The 26,706-nt window shown below is 35.6% G+C and overlaps 1 protein-coding gene across 1 annotated transcript in view; it reads right to left on the minus strand.

Annotated features, from left to right (window-relative positions):
• The window catches only part of LOC111511812 (phospholipid-transporting ATPase ABCA3), an 83,838-nt gene extending 61,594 nt beyond the window's left edge, over positions 1 to 22,244 (minus strand). The window contains exons 1-6 of the mRNA XM_074178879.1: positions 22,051 to 22,244; positions 20,920 to 21,239; positions 15,020 to 15,244; positions 13,417 to 13,538; positions 8,745 to 9,043; positions 2,615 to 2,858 (exon numbers count right to left, since the gene is read on the minus strand). Of these exons, the coding sequence (XP_074034980.1) occupies positions 2,615 to 2,858; positions 8,745 to 9,043; positions 13,417 to 13,538; positions 15,020 to 15,244; positions 20,920 to 21,230 (1,201 nt within the window). The 5' untranslated portion in view covers positions 21,231 to 21,239; positions 22,051 to 22,244. The remainder of the gene's footprint in view (positions 1 to 2,614; positions 2,859 to 8,744; positions 9,044 to 13,416; positions 13,539 to 15,019; positions 15,245 to 20,919; positions 21,240 to 22,050) is intronic.
• Positions 22,245 to 26,706: the final 4,462 nt, after the last annotated feature.

Here is a 26,706-nt window from a genome sequence, read left to right on the forward strand (position 1 = left end):
AGTGCAAATATAATAGTGATTTATTCTGTTATATTTGTGGTATTTATATATCAAAAAAACAAAAAAAAATATCACAGACTTTGTTAAGGAAACTTATGCTGAATATTTCGGTTTTAAAATGGACAAATTAGATAAATCATGGGTTCCTAATGCAGTTTGTAAGTATTGCGTTGAGTCTTTGCGGTTGTGGAAAAAAGGAGAACGTTCTGGATTAGACTTTGGTATTCCTATGATTTGGATGGAGCCTATAAGAATCATTTCGATGATTGTTACTTCTGCGTAGTAGGTGCTAAAGGTTTTAATCGAAATCAAACGTGGAGATATCCAGACTTACAGTCTACAAAATGTCCTGTTTTACACAATGGAAATCTCCCTCGGCCTATTTATGTTTCAGAAGTGATTCGCATGCCCTCAGAAACATCAATGATGTTGCCAAATTCACAAAAATCGAATCAGTCTACCAGTGGAAGTGAATGGGAGGGTGAAACATCTACGCCAAAGTTGTTTTCTCAAAATGAACTCAGTGATTTAATACGTGATCTAAATTTATCAAAACAAGGATCAGAACTGTTAGCTTCAAGATTGAAAGAAAAAAATGTATTGGCACCAACAGTTACAATTACAACATACAGAACGCGAGAAAGTGAGCTATTACAATTTTTGATGAAAATGAAGGATTGGTATACTGTAATAATATTGCGAAGCTGCTTCTGGACATGGGTTTGAAAGAATACAAATCTACTGAGTGGCGTCTTTTTATTGATAGCTGTAAAAGAAGTTTAAAATGCGTCTTACTGCATAATGGAAATAAATTGGCATCAATTCCAATTGCCCATTCTACAAAACTCAAAGAAGAATATAAAAATGTCAAATTAGTTTTAGAAAAAATCAATTACTCGGAGCATCAATGGTCGATCTGTGTGGATTTAAAAATGGTTAATTTTTTACTTGGTCAACAAAGTGGATACACGAAATACCCTTGCTTCATTTGTATGTGGGACAGTAGAGCAAAGCAACGTCATTGGGAACAAGATGTTTGGCCTGAAAGAAATTCTTTAACTGTCGGTAAAGCTAATGTAATAAGAGAGCCGTTGGTGAGCAGAGACAAAATTATACTTCCACCATTGCATATTAAGTTAGGAATGATGAAGCAATTCGTAAAAGCTTTGGACAAGGAAGGAGATTGTTTTAAATATATTTGTAGAAAATTTCCAAAACTTAGTATGGAAAAGTTGAAAGGTGGAATATTTGATGGTCCTCAAATACGGCAGTTGATGAAAGACACTGATTTTATCAAAGTTATGACTGTTTCGTTAAGTAAAGCTTGGGAGTAAAGCTTGGGGAGTAAAGCTTGTGTTGGTAGTCGAAAATTTCCTAGGTAATCATAAAGCACCAAATTATGAAGAAATTGTACAAAATATGCTGACAAACTTTCAGATTTTAGGAGCAAATATGAGTATCAAGTTACACGATCTTCGCAACCATTTGGATAAAATTCCAGATAATTCAGGAAATTATAGTGAGGAGCAGGGAGAGCGGTTCCACCAGGATCTAAAAGTAATGGAATAAAGATATCAGGGTCGATGGGATTGTCATATGATGGCCGATTACTGCTGGTCTTTAAAAAGAGATTGTCCTCTGAAAAATTATAAAAGAAAAGCTTTTAAAAGGCGTTTCATGGAAATATAACATGTTTTCGAAATTTCCCTCTCTATTTACTTCAAAGTATCATATTTTTCTCCAAATAAAACTGAGATTATAAATATATTTGTTATTTTGTTCCTTGTTTTCGAATTTTTGTAATGAAATAAAATGAAAATAAATATTTAAAAGAAAACGGGAGCAAATCTTACAAAACCATTGACAATTTCATGAATTGTGAGTATAAATACATCCAAAATCAATCTTATATCTAGGGCAACAAAACCACTGTAGACCAATGTTATTATACTCAAAAAATTATGATGTAATAATATATAGGGTTGAAATTGCCACCATTTTGAAAATATTTTAGCCGAGTTGCCCCTATCGACTTCAGTATATTGTCAAATTTTCAGATTCTTTTTAATTATACTTTTCCCACAATCGATCGATGCAGTTCTTGGAGATTCACCCTGAATATCACAGTGTGAAGCTTTTATATAAATGATATTTATCCCAATTCCATAAGAGATATCTGTAGTGCAAACTGTAATTCAATGTTCAACAGAAAGTAGTTGTTCTGAAACAGTTTTTCATTTCAGTTCGTATCTGAGAAAAATTTCTCCGAATGATCTACATGTTTTTTATTTCTTTTTCTGTTTGAAAGTTTCACACATCTTTTGTTCAGTGATGGAAGAGAAGGAAATTAAAAATTCTGTTGAAAATATGCAGAATGAACTTTTGGTTAATAGAAATGTGGAGAATGTGTTTTTCCGTTAACCTCCTATCGCTCCCTCACGAATGGCAATCTTCAGGGGACAGACAAAACGTTAACAAGGTTTGACCTTTCAACATTCGTTTCTAGTTCATTTTCTAATGGCTTCAATTTCTAATTAAATGCACGTTGAGATGAACTTTTGTTGAATTCATTCTGAATCAGATGTAAAAACAAATCATATGAATCAAACCTTACCTTTCGAAAAGAATACGCTGACCAGAAAACAGAATGTAATACTTGCAAAAATGTAGAAGATGAGAAATAACGTCATTACTATTGGATCAGATCTGGTGAATACAGCCGACTCTTTATTGGTAAACCATCTGAATTTTAGCAAAACTACTATTATGATGGCAGATATAAGAAGAAAAATGAAGCACTTCACGAACCATGCTGACCAATGGAGCCAGTTAGGTAACCCCATAATCTTCATTGATTCCTAAAAACATTAAAAATAATTATTGACAGAATAGTTCATTGGAAAAAAATTACCTCTATTTCTCTAACGAAAGTTATTCAATTTTTCCAAATATTTTTCTAGAGATTTTATACATTTCAATTTTTTTTTCGATAGCAACGGCCTCATATTCTGAGAGCACTATGTTAATGAATCCTCGAGCCACTAAGTGACTAGCACTGCTAATCGCAGTCAGGTCAATTATGTAACGAAGCAGAATTGATTCAAATTCAACAAAATGAATTCTAGTTAGTAAAATTTAGGTGGGATTCGAACTCACGATCGTTACCAGTTGTCCCAGTTCACCGCTTTTTGTATTTTTTAGATTTTTCGGTAAAACTTTTTATGCATAGTGACACACTTAAGATGAAGAATTTTTTTGAAGCAGATATTTAATTTTCGTAACAGGCATAGATCTTCATGGGCCGGCCTTTTCGTAATACTTAGTTCGAGTGACAGCCTCAAACTCAGCCTACTAAGATCTCGCGCTCGATATCGTGCTTCGCGTTGGAGATACGAAAATAAAGTATTTGAAAAAGTTGCTAGAAACCAATTTCAACACTACATATCAAATTTCAGCCCAAAATTCAAAATTTGATTTTTTTTGGAATTTGCATATTCAAGTCCGAGTTTCATTCAATGGTTCCGAATAAGAAGCTACAAAAATGATAAAATAGTCAAAATCAATGAAATAAATGTATTTAAAAAACTGAAATTGGAATTTATTTTATCAAATGTAAGTTAATCGAATTTAGTCTCCTTTACTACCCTGTCTTGAATTTTGAGGAATTTTTCAATTTCCTGTTGATTATGATTGGTTGCAGATTTGGCTAATCATCATTAGAGTAGCCTTATATTTTGTGTTTCAGCAGTTTTTAATTTGGGATAAAGTGTTATGTAATTAACTCTTTATACCCCAAATGTCAGTTTCAAAGTAAATGCGTCAAAGAAAACTACGAAATGCCTAATGCACGTCTTAATTTCTGTCTGTCTATTTTAAAATTTGTTTCAAAATCTGTTTTTACGTTAACCAGCTGTCGCACCCCTACGAACGACAACCCTCAGAAGTCGAAACTTGTGCGAGCTAAGGATTAACGAGGTCTTACCTTTTAACGTGTAATTTCTAACACGTTACAAGAAAAATTGAAGTAACAAGGTTTTTTGGTGATGGTGCTCGAAATATTAGACAAGTTGGTCAAGAATTCAACAGAAAGAAAAAACATCCGCAACGAAATCGTATTCGACATGGAACGGCAGCCTCCGTGAAAAAACTTTTTAGTCAAATCGGAAGTGTATTAAATATTCGTCCAGACAATCCAAATCAAAATCGAAGGTAACACGCTGATGTCTCAGGTTCAATTCATGTCAATCTCCAAATCAGTTTACGTAAAAGGTCTGAGCAATTACATTTGAGTGGAGGGAAAATCAGAAAATATCCCGTTCGTCATAAAATTGAACCTTTGGAACCAAAGTTCGGCTACGTTCGCTACCAATAGAATTAGGAATAATCTACTCCTCAATCTACAAGAGATATACTTTCAGCTAGACGTACCTTCCGTTTATAGTTTTTGGATGGTTCGAGAGTGGTTAAACGAACATTTTCCATTAGGTTGAACTGGTAGAAATAGTTTGTATTAAACAACGGCCTCCTTGCTCTCCTGACAAAACTCCAATGGTTTTTTACTTTTGAGGAACTATCAAGAATACGATGTACAAGTCTTGGACACGGAATCGACAAGAACTATGTGAGAGAATACGGGAAGCATGCCGTAAAATGAGTATTCCAGAGAGTGGCTAATGATAATAGAAAAAGAATGGAAAAATGTATCAGAATTGAGGGCGGGTCAGTTGGGAAAGACAATATTTGGAACTGACTTCCAATATTAGAGTTTATTTCATTTGCTGTTGAATTCGTTTCATTAATAATTGTCATTTTTTATGGACGAAACACAAGCACTAACAGAAAAATTCTTAAGGAGCTCTTAGAGCGGAGCCTGTGCGAAAGTAGTGATTCATATTGGATTTGAATCGCTGGAGACTGAATCCATTTGGAAAAACTTTCCCAGGAAGTTTATTCCCCATAAACGCCGTGCCGTTCTCCAAATGAAAGAGTTCTTAAACAGTGAAATTCGAGGTGTACTAAGTTGAAACTTATAACGATGAGCAGCCACAGTCCGTCGCGTATTTCTGATATGTATCGCTCTTGGTGGAATGAAACGTGCCAAATCACTTAAACACTAGTCCAGGCAGCTTGTGTTTTTTTTGCGGAAAGTTTTGCAAGGGTTTTGAAAATTGGTTTTAAATAGTATTTTGGGCTGCTGAACACGAATCTAAGGTTTGCCAACAAAACTTTTCACGGAAAATATGTTTTTTTTTTGCAAAAATTGTAAAATAATTCGACTTAGTTGTGTCTTTTTGCGAATAAGTCAATAACTACGCAATTGGTGCAGAAAGGTCACCTATACAAAAAGATAGAAAATAAAATGTCCTACATTTTGTATTCATGAAGTTTTTTTCTACAGTCAACCGTTGAGTCACGGAACAACGCTAAAAGTGGGGGAAAACACCAAAATTCCTAAAATCGGGATTTTTGGCGATTTGACTCGGGAACGTCTTTGCTATCCTCAAAGTTATTAGGACCAAATATTATGTGTATATATATATATATATATATATATATGTGTGTGTGTGTGTGTGTGTATATACATATATATACACGTAGGTACACATAATATTAAAAAAAGAGGGGATGCAAAACAGAACACTGCAAAAATCGGAATTTTGGTGGTTTGACGCGGGCTCGTCATATCTATCCAGCCAACGTAATTATTTAACGTTGAAACACACTCTTGTTTCGTGAACGTTAAAATTGTTATCATCTTCATTCTTCAATCTTCGAATTCTTCTTCGAAAGGGTTAGGGAGGACTGTGAGAACTCTAGAAAGTTTAGAAAGTTGTGACTGTCAAAATTCTGTTTCTCTGCAATCTTCAAATTATTATACCTTCGATTTCCTTATGTCCTCAACCTTTTCGAAGGCCGTTCACTAGGATCTGCATCATCTTCATCTGTACAAGAAAAAAAAAAGCATAAAATCAGTGGAAGGACTTAAATTTCAATAACGGATTGAGTAGTATTAAGATATTGCAAGCATTTACCTTTTGAGTTTTCTCCGTGTGGAATGTCCAACAGCAACAAATCGTTCATCTCAGCCTCGGTTTCCTCCTCGTTCTGCTCCTCCTCTTGCACTGTTTTAATGTTATTGCAAGTGCTCTCACAATTTACGCATAAGGAGGAGCAGGATAGACCTGCCTTCCTGCACCCACAATTTCGCTGGCAATTTGTGGTACACTTGCACGAAATCAGCTTTAGAAGCGCAGGGGGAGCTGGGGGGGCAAGCGTGATCACTGGCTCCAAGCCTGAGATCGCTTTTTTCCAACTCCACTCCTCAGGGTCTTTTTCCACACCAAGTCAGTGCTGTACCTGGTGGTAGAACCTGAGAGAGTGCTCCCTCTCTGCAGCAGCACTAGGTGGTAAAGCTGCTACGTTTGAGCTGAGCGTGAACACTGCCTTGCTGAAGGAGATGAACCTCAGGTGGTTGAGTGTGGGTGTGGTTTTTCCTGTGTAACCGTACCGGGAAACCAGAAAACGTTCTCCTGCGACGATTACTGCTTCTTGGGAGGCGTTGGGATTTTTGAAGATGTTGATCACGTTGCCGAGGCTGGGGTTCTTCACAAGCGTATTTAAAAAATTCTGCCTTTCCTTGCCTGAAGAGGGCAGACATCGTATCGCACCCGCTCATAGCGTATGAAAAGAGGATGTGGTTTCAGGAAGAAAACGTTGTTTTCCTGGGTGAGTCAAATCAAAATGACCAAGAGGTCAACATCCTTCTCTACAACAACCACTGTCTCGTGAAAGACAGCCAAAGACAGTGCTGTGGTGACAATGAGCGTGTCTCAGCATCTTCTTTTGCCTGTTTGTACTGCAATCCAGCAGACGTGAATACCGACAAAAGCATTGCCGATTTTTGTTCCTTGGATTTGATAGGAATTTATCTGTTGACGTAGTAGGTATCATTGTTTTGTCACTGAGCATGTCAGCAGAAGCATGCGTCCTCGTCTTCCTCAGGCGCTCAGCTGTCTTGGTGCCACTGCAGTCAACCTCGGGATAGCCATCGAAGACGACTATTGCCCCTGGATATTTAGTAACCAAGTACTGACTGTACCTGTCGCATATCGTAGCATAAGGAGCATTTGTTGGCCATATGACTCGGTGAATTAGGAAACCCCCATCAATGGCATATTGCACTTGGCCACTGTACTGCTTGTTGGTGATGGATTTTAGGCCTTTTACAAAGTGGACTCTGTCCCTTTTCTCATGCATCCCCAGTCAACGAGGGACACAAGGAGTAGGGCCCAAGATTATATATCAAAATGTTTTGAAGGTCCTCAGTGGAATACTTGGCGACAGAAATGCGCTGGAACAAAGTAGTGGGACTCACTGGGACCAGTTCTTTGCCTACGCGTACTGCACTGCTCATGACTGCTAGTGGTTTGACTCGGTTATTCCTTCAATATTGTATTCCTGTGTCAAATCGCCAAAAATCCCGATTTTTGGAGTTTTGAGGGTTCTTCCTCACTTTTAGCGTTCTTCCATGACTTGATGGTTGACCGTAAAAAAAAACTTTAATGACATAAAATGTAGGAAATTTTATCTTCTTTCTTTTTGTATCGGTAATCTTTCTACACAAAATCTATAGTTTTCGAGTTATTTGCAAAAAAAACATATTTCCCGTGAAAAATTTTGTTGGTAAACCTCAGATTCGTGTTCAGCAGCCCAAAATACTATATAGAATCAAATTTCAAAACGCTTGCAAAACTTCCCGCAAACTGTCGTTTTTTGACACAAGCTGCCTAGAGTACTTCTCGTAAAAGTATCTGTAGAAAAGAGATAAATCTCCAACCTTCCTTCAATGTTCCAGACTATCAAGGTTGCAAGTGATGTTTGGGTCTCCAATGGCGGATGACTCTTTTCTGGGTGGAATCCAGCTGCTTTAGGGTATGCTTGGGGGCGAAGCTCCATTCATGAGAACAATACTACAAAGAAGATCTGGTCTGCGCTTTATAAAGCATCAAATGTTGCTGATATGTGCACAGTGTGTACAGCCTTTGCACTGTCAGCGATGTGCGAAAAAAAATTGGTGTATATTTCAACTCCCAACAAACTTATCAAAGCAGAAAACGGAATTGTCTGACCTGACATTATTAAATCCGGTTCGGAGACATTTATCTTTTTGGAGAAAACCAATGCCTGGGTGTTTGTGGCATTGAATTGAACTTGGGTAATTTCACCCCAATTCGAAATTACTTCTAGATCCTCATTAAGATATCCAACCTCCTGCTGCCGTTGAAATGTAATGACGAGATAAGTGTGCTGTCGTCAGAAAAGCGATATATTGGATTCTTGTTTTTTTTTTTCAATAAGTCGTTGATATACAATAACAAGAGATTTGGAGACAAAATGGATCCTTGAGGAACACCAGCGTAGATGGTGAAAGTATTCGAGAGACATCCATCGACAGCCACTTGCAGGGAAGTACTTTAAATCAATCTGTGGAGGATATCGCCAATCAGGGTCATTAGAAATTTCACGTTAACCAACCCTCAGTTCATTGAGTATGCCGTTTCAGAACAATTCTGAAGAAAGTAAATTCAAAACCTCACTCGTGGATGCAAATAATTGAAATACAACACTGATGTAAGCAGTCTGTGATTAGCCCTTAAGGGCCCAACAAGAAATGATTAAATAGTTGACTAGAATCACATCTAATTATTTCATATATTTGAGTAACAATAATCAATACCATTTACCTTGAGTTGATTTTCTTTTTCTGTAGTTATAGATTTCGTAGTGTTAATGCAAGTATATACGAAACTCAACATTATAATTATTCCAATTGTTGATTTGAGCATTTCATGTAAAGGGTCTTCATACCATTCTGCATGTGGAAAACGTTTCATGTTGATAACGGGAACTTGATTGTCAACAATCCACTTCTCTAGTTCCGTTACTTTGGTGTTGATAGTATCATAAGTGAAACCATTTTTAACAAGAATTATAGATGCGGTTATGAAGTACTGGATGCCCAGAAATCCTTCTTTGTGATAATCTGAAAAAATGTAAATAACGAATATATTTTAGTGGGACATCATCAACGTAAATAGTAATAAACCATAACCAGAAATTAAATTACTTTCAATTTTTGAATATAGAAAAATTCGTATGCTAACATAAGAGAACATTTTGAAGTGATAACTTCTCATGAAAGGGTCAAACGCTTGATAACGTAACGTATAACGGCGCAGTATGTCTGACTTCCCTTTTTTCTCACACTAACACACAGCGCTAGCCATATTTGGGACAAACTATTCTCTCTCCACTCTTCACATGACTCAGTGTTCAGTGTGTGATCGACATATACTGCTGATAATAAGCATATAATGCAAAACTATCACCGCTTGTGATTATGAAAAATTTGATGAAACAGCAGATGATACTCGGAACAAGAGCGCAAATGAACTCGCACCAGTATTTAGCAGGCTTTTCAACCTGTCTTACAAGAAAGCGGTTTTTCCTTCTTGGTGGAAAATTGCTCGCATTCAGCCTATTCCCAAAAAGGGCAAGAAAACTCTTCCAAAGAACTGTAGACGAGTCGCTTTGCTATCAGTGATATAAAAAATCATAGAGAAAGCTGTAAACCCTCTCAAATAATTGGAAGGCCTCAACATCTTGAGCGATCATCAACATACGACCTTCTATCGTATGTCACCCATATTAGGAATAACACAAACGAGAAATATGGAGAGTCGAGAGCTATTGCGTTCAATATTTCGAAGGTCCTTGACCGTGTGTGGCAAGAGGGTTGCAGGCCAAAATTCGATGCTATGGTTTTTCGGATCATTTTGTGTGTTTTTTCATCTTCCTGAAAGGACGTTCCCTGCAAATGGCTGATGATGGATATCTCTTTAATACGTTCACCATCAACGCTGGTGTTCCCGAGGGATCCATATTGTCTTCAACACTCTTTTTTGATGTATATCAACGACTTATTGGTAAAATCAAGAATCCTATGTATTTCTTTGCTGACGGCAGCACACTTATATCTCGTCACTACCTTTGGATCCCGGGATATCGGCTGCGGAAGCACATCTTCACCGGCAGCAGGAATCCGAATATCCTAATGAGGATCTAGAAGTAATAACCAGGTTCAATTCAATACCACAAAAACCGAGACATCAGCTTTCTCCATGAAGATAAATGTCTCCGAACCGGATATAATAATATCAGGTCAGGCAATTCTGTTGGGAGGTAAAATAAACACCAATATGTCTTGACACAATCATGTCGCTGGAATTGCAAAGGCTGCTCCTCAAAAGCTTGGAACACTGTTCCGGCTCGGAAAACTGTACACACCTCAGCAAATTTTGATGCTTTATAAAGCTCAGATCAGACCATCTTTGGAGTATTGTTCTCATGTATGAAGCTTCGCCCCCAAACAAACCTTGAAGCTGCTGGATTCCATCCAGAAAACAGCCATCCGCCTGATTGGAGACGCGAACATCACTTACAACCTTGATAGTCTGGAACATCGAAGAAAGGTTAGAGATGTATCTCTCTTCTATAGATACTTTCAAGGAAAGTGTTCAAATGACTTGGCATATTTGATTCCACCAAGAGCGGTACATATGAGATAACGCGACGCGACATCCAAAATTATTTTTTGGTCTTTTTTTATGTTTTCATCGGTAACAGCCTCTTTGGGGCGTCCAATGCATGCATCGTCTTCGGTGCTCATTCCACTTCATTTAAACTCGGCACTTCTCCACGGTTGACTTTTCTAATGTTTATCAAGCCAAGATTTGGCTTCGACAGCGTTTTTTTTTGCCAAAAAGCAATACTCTATCAACACTCGAAATTCCTTTTTATCAATTATCTTCAAAATAACAAAATTTTGCTTAACACAAAGTGTTCTATCTCACCAACTAATAGTCCGACAGTTGTGTAATTTGCACACGTGTCTTCCGATAGTTATGGTTTATTGTTAGCGCCATATGTATACGAATTTTTCAACCCACCTAATAGGTTCGAACATAGTAAAATTCACAGTGCAAGTTATCGAAAAATCAATACGAAAATAAAAAGACACATTTGAAGATAAAGAAGAATGTATAGTTTTGACAACATACTAGGTTATTACGTCTTTCAATTGATGTAAAATATGGAAAATATCAACTAATGAGGAAAAATGAGGAAAATGTCAACATACATTATTGAGAGTCAGAACAAAGCCCCCTGCAGCGATTAATCTATTACAGGGAATTGAACGGTTTATTTTTATTTCTCACTTGATGTTCTATAAATTACTGGAATGATATATAAAATATGGTGGTTTGCAAGTGGTTGACAATATTTTATGGCGAATTTCGTCAGTTCGAACTTCCAGTGTGTAATATGATATTTATGATTTAAAATTTCTGAAAGAACAAATGAAATTATAAATTAAAATGAATAGCCTGAAATAAAAATTATATCAAGAAATGAAACGTAGAATTGAATATCAATAAAATAAAAATTAGCAACAAATTGAAAATTGAACAATCAAAAAATGAATTTTTGAGGAATGAAAAATAAAACTTCCTATGTTTTTGTGCCACTTGTATTTGTAACTATCGTTACTGCAGTTTTGTCCTACAAGGACATTGTCCAAACAAATACAATTGACTGAAAATACATACAAATGCAAGTGGTACAAAAATGTGATCTCCTACCACGTAGTAACGGCTACATCCATGAATTCATTTTCAATTTTCGATTTTTTGCTTATTATAATAATAATAATAATAATAATAAATGAATTTATTGACAGCTGAAATAACATGATACAATATGGAGAAAAACAACATACAAATTTGTCAATAGGATACAAGATTGAACAGAGTTCATTTTTCCTCTTGCACCTTACAAAAAAAATGAAAAAGATGAAAAACAAAAAAAATAACAAAGGACCTAAAATAAAATTTGAATTGTGATAGCGGGTACAACATTCAATTCATGAGGCGGATATCGATACAAACATAAGGATACTACAAATATTTCAGCTATGGCCTACAATAGCCAATGTGTCATAAAATATATTCGGATATTATTGATTTTTCAGAAGGTGTTTTTTCAGGCAGTACCTGACTGGAAACAGATTTCTACCGAAAGAAAGGTGGTAGGTTGTTATAGAATTCAGCTGTCGTATATGTAAATGACCTTTTGAATAGTTCTATGGAGTGTCTATATAACAACATGGATCATTTTGTGCCTGATGTTCACATTATGAATATCAGTTCGATAAGTTATTTTTTTATAGAGGTAGGGAGGTGTTCTATTGACAATAACTTTATGAAATAATGTCGAAGAATGAAGAGTCCGCCTATCGTACATTTTCAGCCACTTAGCTTTTTTGAGTGTATGAGAAATCGGTTCTCTTTTCTTGATATTATTTTATTGTAGTTTCGTTTCACGTTTTATTGCCCAATCTAAGTAATTGTTATTTCAAGCTATTTATTTTAATTTTTAATTTAATTTGCTCTTTTAGAGATTCAAAATCATATATTAAAATAGACAATGGAAATCTGAACTAGTGAAATTCATAAAATATGTTATTCAAAATTAAACTAATGAAATATTAAGTAAGTGGTCTTGAACTGTTATCTGAACACATGAAGAAAAGTTTTCTACAATATCTAAAGATATGATAAACAGGATATTAAAATACTAGATACCAAATTGACATTCCAAACCCGAATAATGAAACCAGAAGGTTTGAAAATGAAAGAAAAACAAAATTGACAGTTCAAAACTGAATGATAAAACCTGCAGGTAGGTACTTGACTTAAAGTAAAATAAATTATAGAAGAACAATAGCCAAAAGCCAATTTCTATATCTGTGAAAACGTTGTACAGAGGTGAGATGCCACTTCGGTAATAGCAAAGTAGTATTTTGAAATCATAGGAACAGTTTTCGTCATCATGGAAAAACTCACTTTTTTATTCATTATGAAATAGTGAATATCACAAATGTCATATTTTTTCACTGATGCTAAACTATATGGACACTACCCTGAAACTGAAAAATTTTATTCAAGAAGAAATTGAAGAATTTCATATTACTAGTAAATTTCTCCAGTGTGTACACTCTCTTTTTACATGTTGACTATGTATATAATTATGTTCTTGAATATATAATTATATTTCCATCTATTTCTCATATTTTCATTCCAGTTTATATCTAAACCTAACTTCTATGCATCAAATAATGTCAAATCCAATCTATTTTGACTTTCTACTACTTGAAATACAAAACAATTTGAAAAAAACATAAATAAAATTACTCTAATATCAATAACAACTTTTTTTCCTGATTTTTTAACTCAGCGTGAAATTGAAACGCAATACAGCTTTTCATGAAAAGAGAAAATCGAACTGTTTACTCACTTGGAACTCCACCGGTCGGGATTCCATTATATCTTGGCCCAGCAGTTTGATATATTGGATAAATGAGATTAGTTTTCCAGTCACCCTGACCATATTGTATTGCTCGTAGCTCTGCAGGAAATCTACAAACATTGATAAATGCACATACAAATTTGTAGTTTAGTTTTATCACCTGAACTATACACAACATAAATAGGTAGTCTTGAACTCGACAGTTAATCTGTGATTAATTTCATTTTGAAGTGAATAAACAAACTGTTATTAAACTTCAATTATTTCTGAGTGTATTTTTCCGCAAAAATACACTTCTAGAGAATTTGAACAATAACAGAAGCAACAAAAAAAACACTCTAATTTTTAGTTAAATCTATTTAGCTTGTTCGATTGATGACCTATTTACTTTGTAGAAATTCATATTGAATATTGAATATTGAAGAAAATAACTGTTGTCTTATTTCTACTGAGATTTTTATATGTTACAACCAGTTTCTGTTTATTAAACCATTCTCAAGTAAACTGACGCATTCTATTCTGTTGGTGATTCTCCGTTTCTCTGATTCCATGAAAATGATTTTAGTATATGAGAGAAAATTTTTCAGTTCATTTTGACTATTTTTCGGTGGGTCTTTCTTGATGATAATAAGGTTTTCATTCTGAATAACTGATTCAATTTTCTGAACCATTGTTAGTTTAAAGTTTAAGTTCGAAAATGTCCTTATAGTTGTGTTCATAGTTTATATTGCATCTGATGAGATTGTTTTGAGTAATATTAAAATCACGAGAAAAAACACGAGGTCCGGCTATTAAATAACGAGACTGGTTACGAAAAGTGGTTTTATTATAAAAATTATTCTACATTCGAATGCTCCCCTTCAATATACTCCACTCCTCCCGCCACACACCTTTCCATACGTTTTTTCCATTGATCGGAGCAGTGCTGGAAGCTTCTTTGGTGAGGGCCTGTAGGAGCTCTGCCGTATTTTGCTTCATCGCTTCCATCGACTCAAATGGTCCCTTTCAAAGCAGATTCTATCTTCGGACACAAAAAAGTCGCATAGTGCCAAATCTGGCGAGTATAGCGCGTGTTCGAGCACGGGCGTTTATCGGCCAAATACCGCTTCACAGATAGCGCTTTATGGGCAGGTACTAAATCCAAGAGTTGTTCTTCCACAACTCGGACCGTTTCTTACGACCTCGTTCTCGCCGTATAGTAAGTCTGGTTGACAGTCTGACCCTCTGGAACCCATTCAGTCATCACGATACCGTTGATGACAATAGAAACGATCAACCGCGCCTTGAATTTTCATTTGGACGTCCTTGCTCTCTCGGCCCTCACTGAAGCGCTTACACCACTCAAAAACACGCGCACGAGATAGAGAATTGTCCCCATAGGCATCTTTCAACAATTTATACCACTCAGTCGGGGTTTTTTCCAATGTAATGAGAAATTTGAGATTGATACGTTGCTCCTGTTTTTCGTCACAGATTTTCGGCACGAGAAAAAGACATGTTCGTTTCAAACTGCTACTGCACAAATACTATGACAGTTATGAAAACGTGTGTTGGCAATAGCCGAACCTCGTATAATGAAAAGTCGCCTCACCTTATAGATACATCCAATTTTTTTATGTCGTTTATGTTAGATATATTTTTATTTTCATCGCCAAAATCGATGCCAGCATATTTGGTGTTTTCAGAATGTTTTACATAGTAGGCTTCCAATTCATGTGAGTTTTTGAAGGCCTTCACCTCCTTGAAAATGAAGTTGAAGTATTCCATCACAGTGGCAAACTGATTGTTTTGCGGAGAATACAAAATTTCGAAATTCCTGAAAAAGAAATATGATAGGTGGTTTCAAAATGTTCTGAAATACAAGCGATGTACTTATATCATCGATTATAAATGACGCATTCGGTATTTGAAAAGGTAATCAAATATATTTTTTGTACAACTGTTGAAAAAACTTGATATTTCTGCATCTCTATTGATGCGTAAATGTTTACTATTTTTTACTGTGAAAAAAAAATTTTACCGCCAAAATAATTGACAAACTGAACATGATATATTATTTTTTGAAGGATTCATTTTTAACAAAGTCAATTTTCAATTGATTATTCATCATAAAACAATTTCATTTATTGAAATAATAATTGATAGCAAAGTTTGAACAATTACTTTCAACAAAAATTCTAGAAAATTTTCCATATTGCTGCTAATCAGAAACGTTAGATACTTCTTGAAAATTGTATTCCACACTTTTATCAGATATTTCAATTTGAATTTTATTAATTTGACTTCCATTGTCTGATATTATACAAAATGATTTGAAATCCCTGAAAGAACTAATAACAAAATTAAAAATGAATATATAGCTGAAAATAATAATCATGTCCAAGTCCAGCCAAACGGCCATCTTCCACTAAACCGGTGAAGCAGAAAAAGGAAAGCGAAGATGAGTGAAAGTACTTGAATGGCCCATAAATAGTCATCTCTCAGAGAAATTAGTCCAGTCATGACCCGAAGATGATTGTGGATACAATCGAAACGACGTGAAGTTACTTGGCTTGAAATCTCTTAACTTTTTGTTATTATTTTATTGTTCAATTGTTCATTTTTACTTGTATTTTATCTCACTATTATTTCATTTCAAGTTTTTTTGCTCAATACAATTATTATTTTCTGCTATTCATTTCTATTTTTTTAATAGTTCTTTCAGGGATTTCAAATCATTTTATATCATATCAGACAATGGGAGTCCGAACTGGTGAAATTCATCATGAAACATTGTCCATCACCTTCAAACAAATATTTTAATTTGTTTGGAAGAATATGGATAATTCAATAATTTTTAAGAAATCTCAATTTTGTTATTCAAACTATCTTCTATATATGATTATACACACATCGGAAAAGTCTAGGGATATTTTTAAAACTGGCAATAATTTCTTTTTAGATCGCTTTAGGGAAAAAAAGTTGACGGGTGATTATTAAACGAATGTAACTTACAACAAAATTTATTGAATGGTCAAAAATACTGAGTGCGCATATAAGCAAAACTAAAAAAAATATGGCTCTTCTTTGGCACCCCGAAAAAAAAATCATAATACAAAAAAAATTGGCCTCCACGCTGGTTTATTACGGCCCTACATCTATCGTGCATCGACAAAATGAGATTGTCAATGTCTTGTTGAGGTACATTTGCCCATTCAGCGATTAAAAGCTCTCTCAATTGAAACGTTGTGTGAATGTTCCCCATATGCGGAGTAATTCTTCGTTGAAGCATGTCCCACACATTCTCGATGGGATTCAGGTCCGGTGATTGTGCTGGCCATGGCAATACATCAACTCCTTCGTTGGTGAGCCAGTCAGTCACTAGACGCGCGACATGTGGACGAGCATTATCGTGCATTAGGTGGAAGTTTTCACCAACAGCACCAGCAAACGGACGGACGATACGTAGAAGAATGGTGTCGAGGTACTGTCAAGCTGTGAGGGAGCGATTTGGAAAAACGAGATCGGTTCTGCCGCCGATCATGATTCCGCCCCATAGCATTACTGTACCACCTCTGTATGTATGGACTTCCTGGACGTGTCTCAAACGTTCATTATTTCCAGGTCGTCTCCACAGTCTTACTCGACGAGAATCTGGATGAAATCCAAATCTGGATTCGTCTGTAAATAAAACTGTGGCCCAATCATTTGCATGCCAGTTTTGATGTTCTTGACACCACTCTAATCTTCTACCGCGATTGCCTCTCGACAAAGGTGGACATCTAAGTGGCCTTCTGTTGTGGAGATCTGCTTCATGCAGACGATTTCTGACAGTATCACGACCAATGGTTACCCGGTGCGTCTGCTGCAACACGTTAACCAATGCAGGTGCTGTGATTGTCGGTTGTCTTCTTGCGGTTAAGACCAAAAATCGGTCTTGAACTGCCGTTGTAGCGCGTCCTCGCCCTGGATGTTGTTCGGCTGGACTGCCAGTTTCACGGAAACGCCGCCACAATCGACTTATAACACTTTGGGAGACCCCGAAACGAAGAGCTACATCATTTTGTCGCATGCCACCTTGAAGAAGCCCTACAGCTATATTCTTCTCAGCCAATGGTAAGTGATGGCGTTCCATGTTAAAGCACAATATTTCCAGTTTAATTGCTGAGCAAGAACTGCATAGAATGTACAAACTCGACACTTTCAGATTATTCATTTCAGCCGATAACCTACAGTTTGTAAAAAACTTGATAAAAGATTAGTTACCGTTTTTGCAGGCTTTGTTCAACCCATAGAAATCTACAGGGTGGTCGAGTGTACCAATTTAATCGAAATTAAACGACCTCATGCATTTATTTTTATGATATTTAGTATGTTATAAAAATATCCCTAGACTTTTCCGATGTGTGTATATTCCAGCCACATTGACGTTTTATGGATGTAATGTTGCAGAAAAGTTACAAAGCTTCTCATAAAACAGTGACCCATGTAGCTCTTACACATTTTTTACAAGCCATTTTGAAATCAAGCTGGGAATTTCTCCTATTCAATTCATCCCCCAATAATAATCTGTTAGGTACTTTTTGCATGATGCGGCCCTAGTGCTTTATACTTATGGTACATCTCAATATGATCAGAATTTGAAACAGTAAACGTTCTTGCACAATAGGTTTTCGTATCAGGTATTTTAACAATCACGGCGACAAACACCGCTGATACCCAAATTTAAGTCAACCTACAAATAAAAAATATTGAAAATACTACTCATCTTATAAAATTATGACTATATATGTATCTTATGGAATAAATTTGTTTCGTTATCAGTATCTTGAATAAATATACAGGGCTTTTCATGATGAGTGTTAATTAGCCGTTTCTGGCAAACTATTCAACGGATCAACCTGAAAAATTCCACAGTATGCATAAGTCAATATGACCTACACGCCCAAAATATTTTAGATGAAGCGGCTTTGTCGCTTCTACTATAAAGTAGCGGCTTCTTTGATTTTTCGAATGGAACACCCCGTATATAATATCATATTATGATTCATTATTACTCTGTCAACAAATTCATATACTATTTCCTTATACCTATCTATTACCGTTTAGAAGATATAAATATTTTTTTTACCAAACATGAAATTTTATAAATGCTGATAATCTTGAACTCTCTTGCACTAAAACGATCAAATTTGAAATGGAGTGGAGATACTATGAGGATCTTCGCTCCGAGTCATATTTTCATTTGCCTCATACAGGGTCTTCAAAACATGCAGATACTTTGATCTCATGAAAAAATTAGTGGAACTCAATTTTTTCAAATGGAACACCCTGTATATTTCAACATTTTTGAGCATTGAATAGACAACCCATAACGTAGGAGGTTTAATTATTTTAGATTTCATCTCAAAATAGCATAATAAGCACATTTTCAGAAACCTTTTTTACATGTTTCTTGTCGCACCATTCACGAAATGTTTTCTCATATGCTAACTTGGATTTGGCCGGCAAAATATTAGATACTATTGCATTTACTTTCTCAGATATATCTAATGGGGGCTCACTACCACTATTATAATTAACATTCATTTTCTTGAAAATAACTTGAAATTGAATTGTTTTGAAAGTATTGATAACATTAAGAATGAAATGTATGGAGAAGAGAAGTATCATTTAGTTATTTCAGACTTATTTTTTCCAGATAGGAAAAATTTTTTAATACTATTTTACTGAAAATTTTTTGCCAAAAAAATTATCCTATCAAATTTGTCTATTTCTAGTCATGTGTGTCGAAATAACCAATGAAACCATCATTACACTTATAACTACCCATGGATAGTTTTCACGGGTAGTTATCACTTATGTCATGACATTGCTAAGCAACCAACACAATAAAGTTGTTTGACATTTCAGTAATTCAATTTATTTCGAAAATGTCACTTCCTCGCTTTGGTGTTCAAAATGATGCGGCAATTGACAAAATCATTGAGGAAAATACACCAAAAAATACTGTCAATAGTAAAAAATACACTTGGAAAATATTTATGGAGTTTTGTGACGCCAGAAAATATGAATTGGATGGAAATCGTACTCTCGAAGAGCTTGCATTAATACTCAAGGATTGGGCGATTAATATGAGAAAAAAGGATAGCACAGAGTTTAAGGAGGCTACTGGTAAAACCGTATGGAATATAACAAGCAAATTATTACAAGAAAAGTATTACAAGGAGTATAATATGATGCTAGACCCCTTTAAAAGTGTTGCATTCAAACAAGCGCGGAATGCACCCGACGCAGCACGAAGAAATTTACAAACAGATCCCACTAAACGCAAAACAAGCTCAGTACCATTAACTTCAAATGAAATGAGTAAAATTATAAACTTTTGGGATGAAAATACCCCTATAGGACTCCTACGCAAATTTTATCACATAGCAGCGGTGGAATTGGCTTGGAGAGGTGGTGAAGGTGCTGCTTGCTTAGTTGATTATTTTCATATCGAAAAGGACAACAATGGATCTCCAACTAATAGGATAGAATATAATCCAATTTTCAGTAAAACCTGTCAAGGGGGTTCAAAGAACTGCGCCTCTAGCAAATGGTTAGTTCAAAATAGTGATAACAATGCTTGTCCTGTCAGATTATTCATTAAATTATTATCAAAACGAGGCACAAATATCAAGACAAATAGACTATTTTTAAGGCCAAATCGTCACTGGAAGACAGGAAGCGATAACTGGTATGACAATATGTCTCTGGGTAGAAATATAATCAACGGATGGACGAAATCTTCTGCTGAAGCAATTGGCTTGGATACGAAACAGAGGAAAATAACCAATCACTCTAATAGAGCAACTGCAGTCAGTCAACTAGCTAAGAGTGGAGTTCAAGAACAGCAATTGTTGAAAATTACTGGGCACAATAATGGAAATTCCATAAAATCTTATTTGAATATTGATCAGGAACATCATAACCAAATAATCAATAGTATGCGTGGAAACACCTATGCAGTAACCGAGGCAAATACAGCAAGATCAACGGAATATCATTATACGAATTGTTCTTTTAATAACTGTGAATATCCCTCGAATATCCCTCGAACATTGATGAATAACTCAATTTTATCACAACTTCCTCAAGCACGTTATTTTAGGTAACATCCCTCCGCCTTCGGCGTCGGGATGTTACCAAATAACGTGCTTTCGAAAACTGTGATAAAATTATTTCGTTAGTTATCAATATCCTTGGGATATTATAGCTGAAAACATTGAAGAATATTTTCAAGACAACAGTCGTTTAAAAGCGATAACTAATCGAGACAAAAAACCACGTCAAGATGTATTGGTGTTTTTATGGCCCATTCCAGATAATTTTTGGCCTTGACCTGCGGTCTCAGGTAAAACTCAGTTGATGACTTACCATCTGACCTGCCATTTAATTCAACCCCTTCTAAATCTGATATCAGTTTTGTCACTAATCTACTGCCATCGTGAATACTCTTGAATGACTCACCCTAATATTTTTCTGTCAGGAACACCAAATACTGAAGCGATTGTATCATTATAGTCCTGTTCAACCAGAGTGTCATTAAAGATTTGTTCAACCGTTGTATCATTAAGGTTTCGTTCAACTGGAACTGGCAAGAAGGCTGGAAAAACTATATCCTGACGCAACTTGGTGTCCGATCCATTTCTTATATACACGAGAATGAGGCAGAAGAATACAGTTGCCATGATTTCTACGATAGTTTGAAGTGGTTTTCGATACTGAAGAAGAACATTTTTCCACATGAGAAGAAAAAATTTATCCACATTCCTACCCATTGTAGGTATCTGAAAAAAATGTATAATCAAATTGAGAGGGGTATCTTTTTAGAAGAGATTGATTTTTGAAATTTGTTGCCAAACCCCATACTGATATAGGATATTGAATTATGGAATATTCCAATGAAAAATTAGTCAATTCAATGTATTTTAGGGGTACAACATTTCTCATTTTGAATAAAATTCGATAGATCTTTTTGATATAAACATATATGAAGATTTCTGAAAATTCAGTCATTTCATGGCATTGAAGCTATGAAGATATTTGATCAAGGCCTTTTGAAATATTAATTTTGATTTCTTGTACACTATTTCCATTGTAAATTAAAGTAGTGTCATCAGCAAACATTTGTAACTTACCAAATACATTAACTGTAGCCAAAAAATTGAAATATATAAGAAACAAAACCGGTCCAAGTGTTGATCCTTGCGGTACCCCACATATTGTTTTTTTAAACTAATTTTGTCGCCATTATAGACATATTGCTTTCGTTTCATTGAATAATTTTGAAACCAGTTATAAATTAAACCACTTATACCTATATTATGCATTATTTTCAGAAGAATTTTATGGTCCACAGTATCAAATGATTTATTCAGATTCTAATGAAAACTTCACATTTTTTGTTTGAATCTAAATTCAGCTGTAATTGGGTTAAGGCATCTGATACTTTATAGAATTTACGATAACGATTTGATTCCTCTAGTTAGCGAAAATAGTTTAAAATCGAACCAATGCGAAAAACTCTGATACATTTATATCGAATATCAAATGAGGCATGAAAATGTAGTGAAATATTGACAATATTTTTTTACTTACAGTTTTATTATGCCGAATATTTCAATTCAAAGACGCCACCAATACCAGCATCAAGGCAGCACACAGTTGAGTGATTTTGACGTATAGTACAACCGATTGAACTAACAAATTCATTTATATCCAATAATTTAGTTCGAAAACGGTCTCATTCATTCCAGTTATTATTGTTCTATTTTACTTTAGGATAAGAAATATTCACATTGCTCATCTACCAAGAATAATATTCTTGTATCAATATTTGTCCAAGCTCAAATGATATACCGAAAGTAAGATAATAATTTTGGCATAAAAAGAGAAACGAAGGAAATAACATAACAATTGCTTTCAAAACGACTCGATGTGACGTAAAATTCGGCGAAACTCAAAGCACAGGACTTTTCTCATTGGCATGTTGAAACTAATCATAACAAGTAAATATTAACAGGAGCAATATTTAGAAGCATCACAAGGTTGATCCATACATAATAAAAACACTAAATGTTAGAAATAACCATCAACATTTGTTAATTTTTCAATCATTATTAATATTTCTATTTTTTTGACCGTTTGTAGAACTTAATTTGAGTATTTCAATTCTAATCGTTCAATGTTATAATTCATCCTGTATATACAAAAATCTCATCTGACAGGAGAAAGTTGTTGAAGATAAAACGTCAAATTGAAAAATTAATATTGAAATTCTCTTTTGAGATTTGTTTGAATTAGGAACAATCGTAAGTTGAATAATGTTTGTTAAAATTGTTCATTTTTTTATTTACGTTCTTTTCAGAAATTTGAGTATATATATATATATATATATATATATATATATATATATATATATATATATATATATATAAAGATATACATTATACATTATTATGTGTAGAAAGGTGCCCTGTTGGATAAAATTATTTGCTGGTGAACTAGTTACAGTGGTATATTGATATATACTGCAAATTGGTTTCTCAGTAACCTATTCAAACTAAACTAAGTAATCTCAACACTAAATAATCTTCGTAATCTAAATTGGGTAAAACACCAAATAAATATTAGAATAAGAAAACAATGAAATTACACGAAAAGCATGTCGCATGAAATTTCATACATAAATCCGAATGTTTTTCTTCCAATAGATCGTCAGAGTATGAATTTAGATAGAAGATATCAACATAAAATGCTATAAACTATCTAATATGTAAAAGTAGCCGATATGTAAATAAAAATACCTAGTATTTGTATCTTTATTGACCTAGCGAAGACCTTCGACATAGTTAGCCACAGTCAGCTTCCTTGAAGTGTCGGTAGGCACACAACTCAGGGGGATGGGTAAATTTGTCAAAAATTCCTGTTCGGCTTTTATTAATTCAGATACTAATTACGACTGGGATTTTTTCTGAAAAAGAAATGAGGCGAGGAAATAGAGAAAATGTGCATTTCCGGATTTTATATATTTCTATCAATCTAGTGAAGTCCTTCGAAATATCAACAGTCAGCTTCTTGAAGAGTTGGTAGGAACACTACCAACTCATGCTCATGCTATGCAATTTTTTCGGAAATTTAGAGCATCAAGCGTGTGACAGAGAAGTTCGTTCCAGAAATGCTGAATTCTTGCCAAAAAAATTGCTGCATGCACGTCGTTCAGCAGCAGAAAACGTCCGGTGTTGTGGAGAAACAATTTATGGCTTTTGCATTACAATAATGCACTTACTGACCGGTCATTGCTTGTTCGTAATTTTTTAGCAAACAACAATCCTCCTGGGGGTTCTGTATCTGTAGAGTAGGAAGGGTGAATGTAGACCCACAGCACTCAGGCCACATGTGACCCATTGTACATCCTCCCGAGGAGTTGTCCTCCTAGGTCATCGTCCATTAAGTCCTTTCCAGAAAGGTGGACAGGTCACTAGGAGACATCTCCTTTATATTGGCAGGTGTAGGCCAAGACTCGCTGAACACACACTCTCTTTGGCAACCTTGAGGTGTCTCACGGTGGCCTCCGTGAAGGTTTTGGCGCCCGCTGCAGGAAGTGCCCTTGCTGTTGGAGGTGGATTGGGGGAGAAGGATGGTGCGCCTATAGTTGCTGTCACTCCTGCCTTCGCTCTCTTTCTCCTTTTGGCCGCAAATGATCTCACACCTTGGCCTTTGCATTGAATCACGAGGTGATCTGCTATGTCCACAGCCTCATTCCAAGCGGTAAATTGGGGTGGACATTTCTGTTCATCCCCAGCCACCGCCTCAGATTGAGGTGAGCACTTCTGTCCAGCCTCGGGATTGGTTTTCGATTTTGTTATTTCTGTTTTTGAATTTGTTTCACTCATGTGTGTTCCCACGAGTAGCAAGGGAAGAATTGGGCACCTCTGGCAGAGCCTCGCATTACCAGAGGTAGGCTGATTACAATGAGTTTTCGCCCAGTTCCTCAATGGGATCGTTCGTAACCGCAAATTACCCTGCGGCCATTCAGCTGTTGGCACGATTCCCTACACTTTAGCTTGGGTAGGCTGGTCCACGGTGGCATGTTTTGCAAAGGCTTTTGGGGAGTTTCAGTTCCCCTCACCCTACTTGTTTCTTCCACTGTCCAGGATTCCGGCCACCCCGCCCGTAAGGCCACATTGGCTTTCCAGACAGGGCCTCCAGTCCCCTGGCCGTTCCTCTATCCGCCACCTGGGGATGCGCCCGATAGGTAGCCCAACACCCAGGCCTCCTGAGGGTTGTTCATTGATTTTTATTAATTCTTTTCTCTTACTGAAAGGAATAATAGTTCTTTTTTCTTACTTACATACATGGTTGTGTCCAGATCTAGGAAAATACAAGCTTTGCTTAGGCGTTTCCCAAGAACTGGACACCACCACACGGCACCACTCAATTTATTGTTATTCATTTATTTTTTTACTGTAATCATTATGTAATGGTCATTATAGTCATACGAATTTTTGGAATACAAATTGAGTATAGAAAAGTGTTTTCTGTATAATTCAGTGTTCATATAAAAGTATTTGGTTCCAAATAATTTTTCTTTCGTGTAATTCAATGTTTATGTGGAAGTAGTTGTTTCAGGAAAGATTTTTATTGAAATTTGTATCTGAAAGTAACTTCTTTGCATGATCTACACATCTATGTATAAAGTTACTTCTTTACAAATGATCACTTCCTTCCTTTCTTTGGAAGATTCTCACAAAAGCTAGTCACTTATAAAAATATAAACCCTTTCAAATTGAATAAATTATCTAACGCGATATGTAGGACAGTAACCCACTGAGCGCGTGTTACTAATTATATGTACACGCCTTCAGTAGGGTGTAAGATCAAAGATATCATTGGTCTGAGTATCTGTGACGTCATTTCTTCAATCTGCAATATTAATTCTCGTTGTAGTGTGGCGGTAGCTTAAGTCCGGCCGTACATGGACCACATATTTACAGTTGAGGCAACCACAACATTGTGGCCACGTTGACTGCACTTCGCGGTTGACCCAACCACATTTTTGAGGTCGACTTGCGGTCATATAAACCGCACTTGCAGTTGAGACAACTGACATCAATAATTGAATGCTGTGGGACCAATACGAGAAAAAGTACACGACGTTGTACGCGGTTGGGTACGACTGCAAGTTTGTGGTTAGTGTACGGCGGATGCCGCGATGACATCTCGGCGGAGATCAGCAGCAAGTTGACTGCAGACGCCCGTTTTGACTATTGTGAACGCCCGTGTACGTGTAGTACAGTATTTCTTATGGGCGGCTTGAATTCGCTGGAACGCGACTACAATTGTATGGTCGATCCGCAAAATGTGACTCGTGTACGGGCGCTCTAAGTTATCGAGTCTGTGATTAGGCTACAATGCAGCTGATTGAAGTAGTCTTTTTTAAAATAACATATTCGTTAGAATTTCACCGTAAATTATTAATTTTCATAAATTATATTCCAATAAAATGAACGCTAGTGACGATTTTAAAAATAATCGATAGGTTTTCGATAAAGAGTTCGAAGTGGTTAATGGGATATTCAATGCAGTATTATTAATTCAGTTCAATTGTAAAATAAGTATCACCATTTTGAATTAAAGGATGATACATATACAACAAAACAATCCGAAGAATTTACCGTCAATTATTTTACCTGAGAGACTATCATTACAGCGGTAATAGTACCTCTCTGACAACAATCGTTTCCTTTTTACAGACCTAGATAAAAGATATATCTTGCGCCAAGGTCTAAACAGGCAAAAAAAAAGAATAAAAGTGTCTGCAGACACTACCGTAGTATACATCCAAAGCGAAAGAGAAAAGGAAACTCAAACTAGGAAAAAAACAACGAAAAAAAGTATAAAAATTGTGATTTGTGACTTTAGTTTGCGATAATTTTGTTATTCTTAAGAAAAGCTCATCATTTTTTATATCAATAATTTTTTAGGGTTTTAGGAAAACTTTTTTCTAAATTATGAAAACATGCACCAATCGTACTAGGATGAAAGTAATGAAAAAAATGTTTCCTGTTGTGAATTTTAGTGTATTTTTGAAATGTACCCTTTTTCATCGAATGGTTCTGAACATACGATTATCGAATGAAGGTGGAGATGGAACAGGACGAGTCTATATATTTTTTGGACTTGACAATATCAAAAGTTAACAACAAACATGATTTTTCAATTTATCGTAAACCGGCACATACATATATTATC

This window comes from Leptinotarsa decemlineata, unplaced genomic scaffold, assembly GCF_025532065.1.
Source record: "Leptinotarsa decemlineata unplaced genomic scaffold, Ldec_3_MD MMD2_tig00004307_RagTag_RagTag, whole genome shotgun sequence".
NCBI lineage: Eukaryota > Metazoa > Arthropoda > Insecta > Coleoptera > Chrysomelidae > Leptinotarsa > Leptinotarsa decemlineata.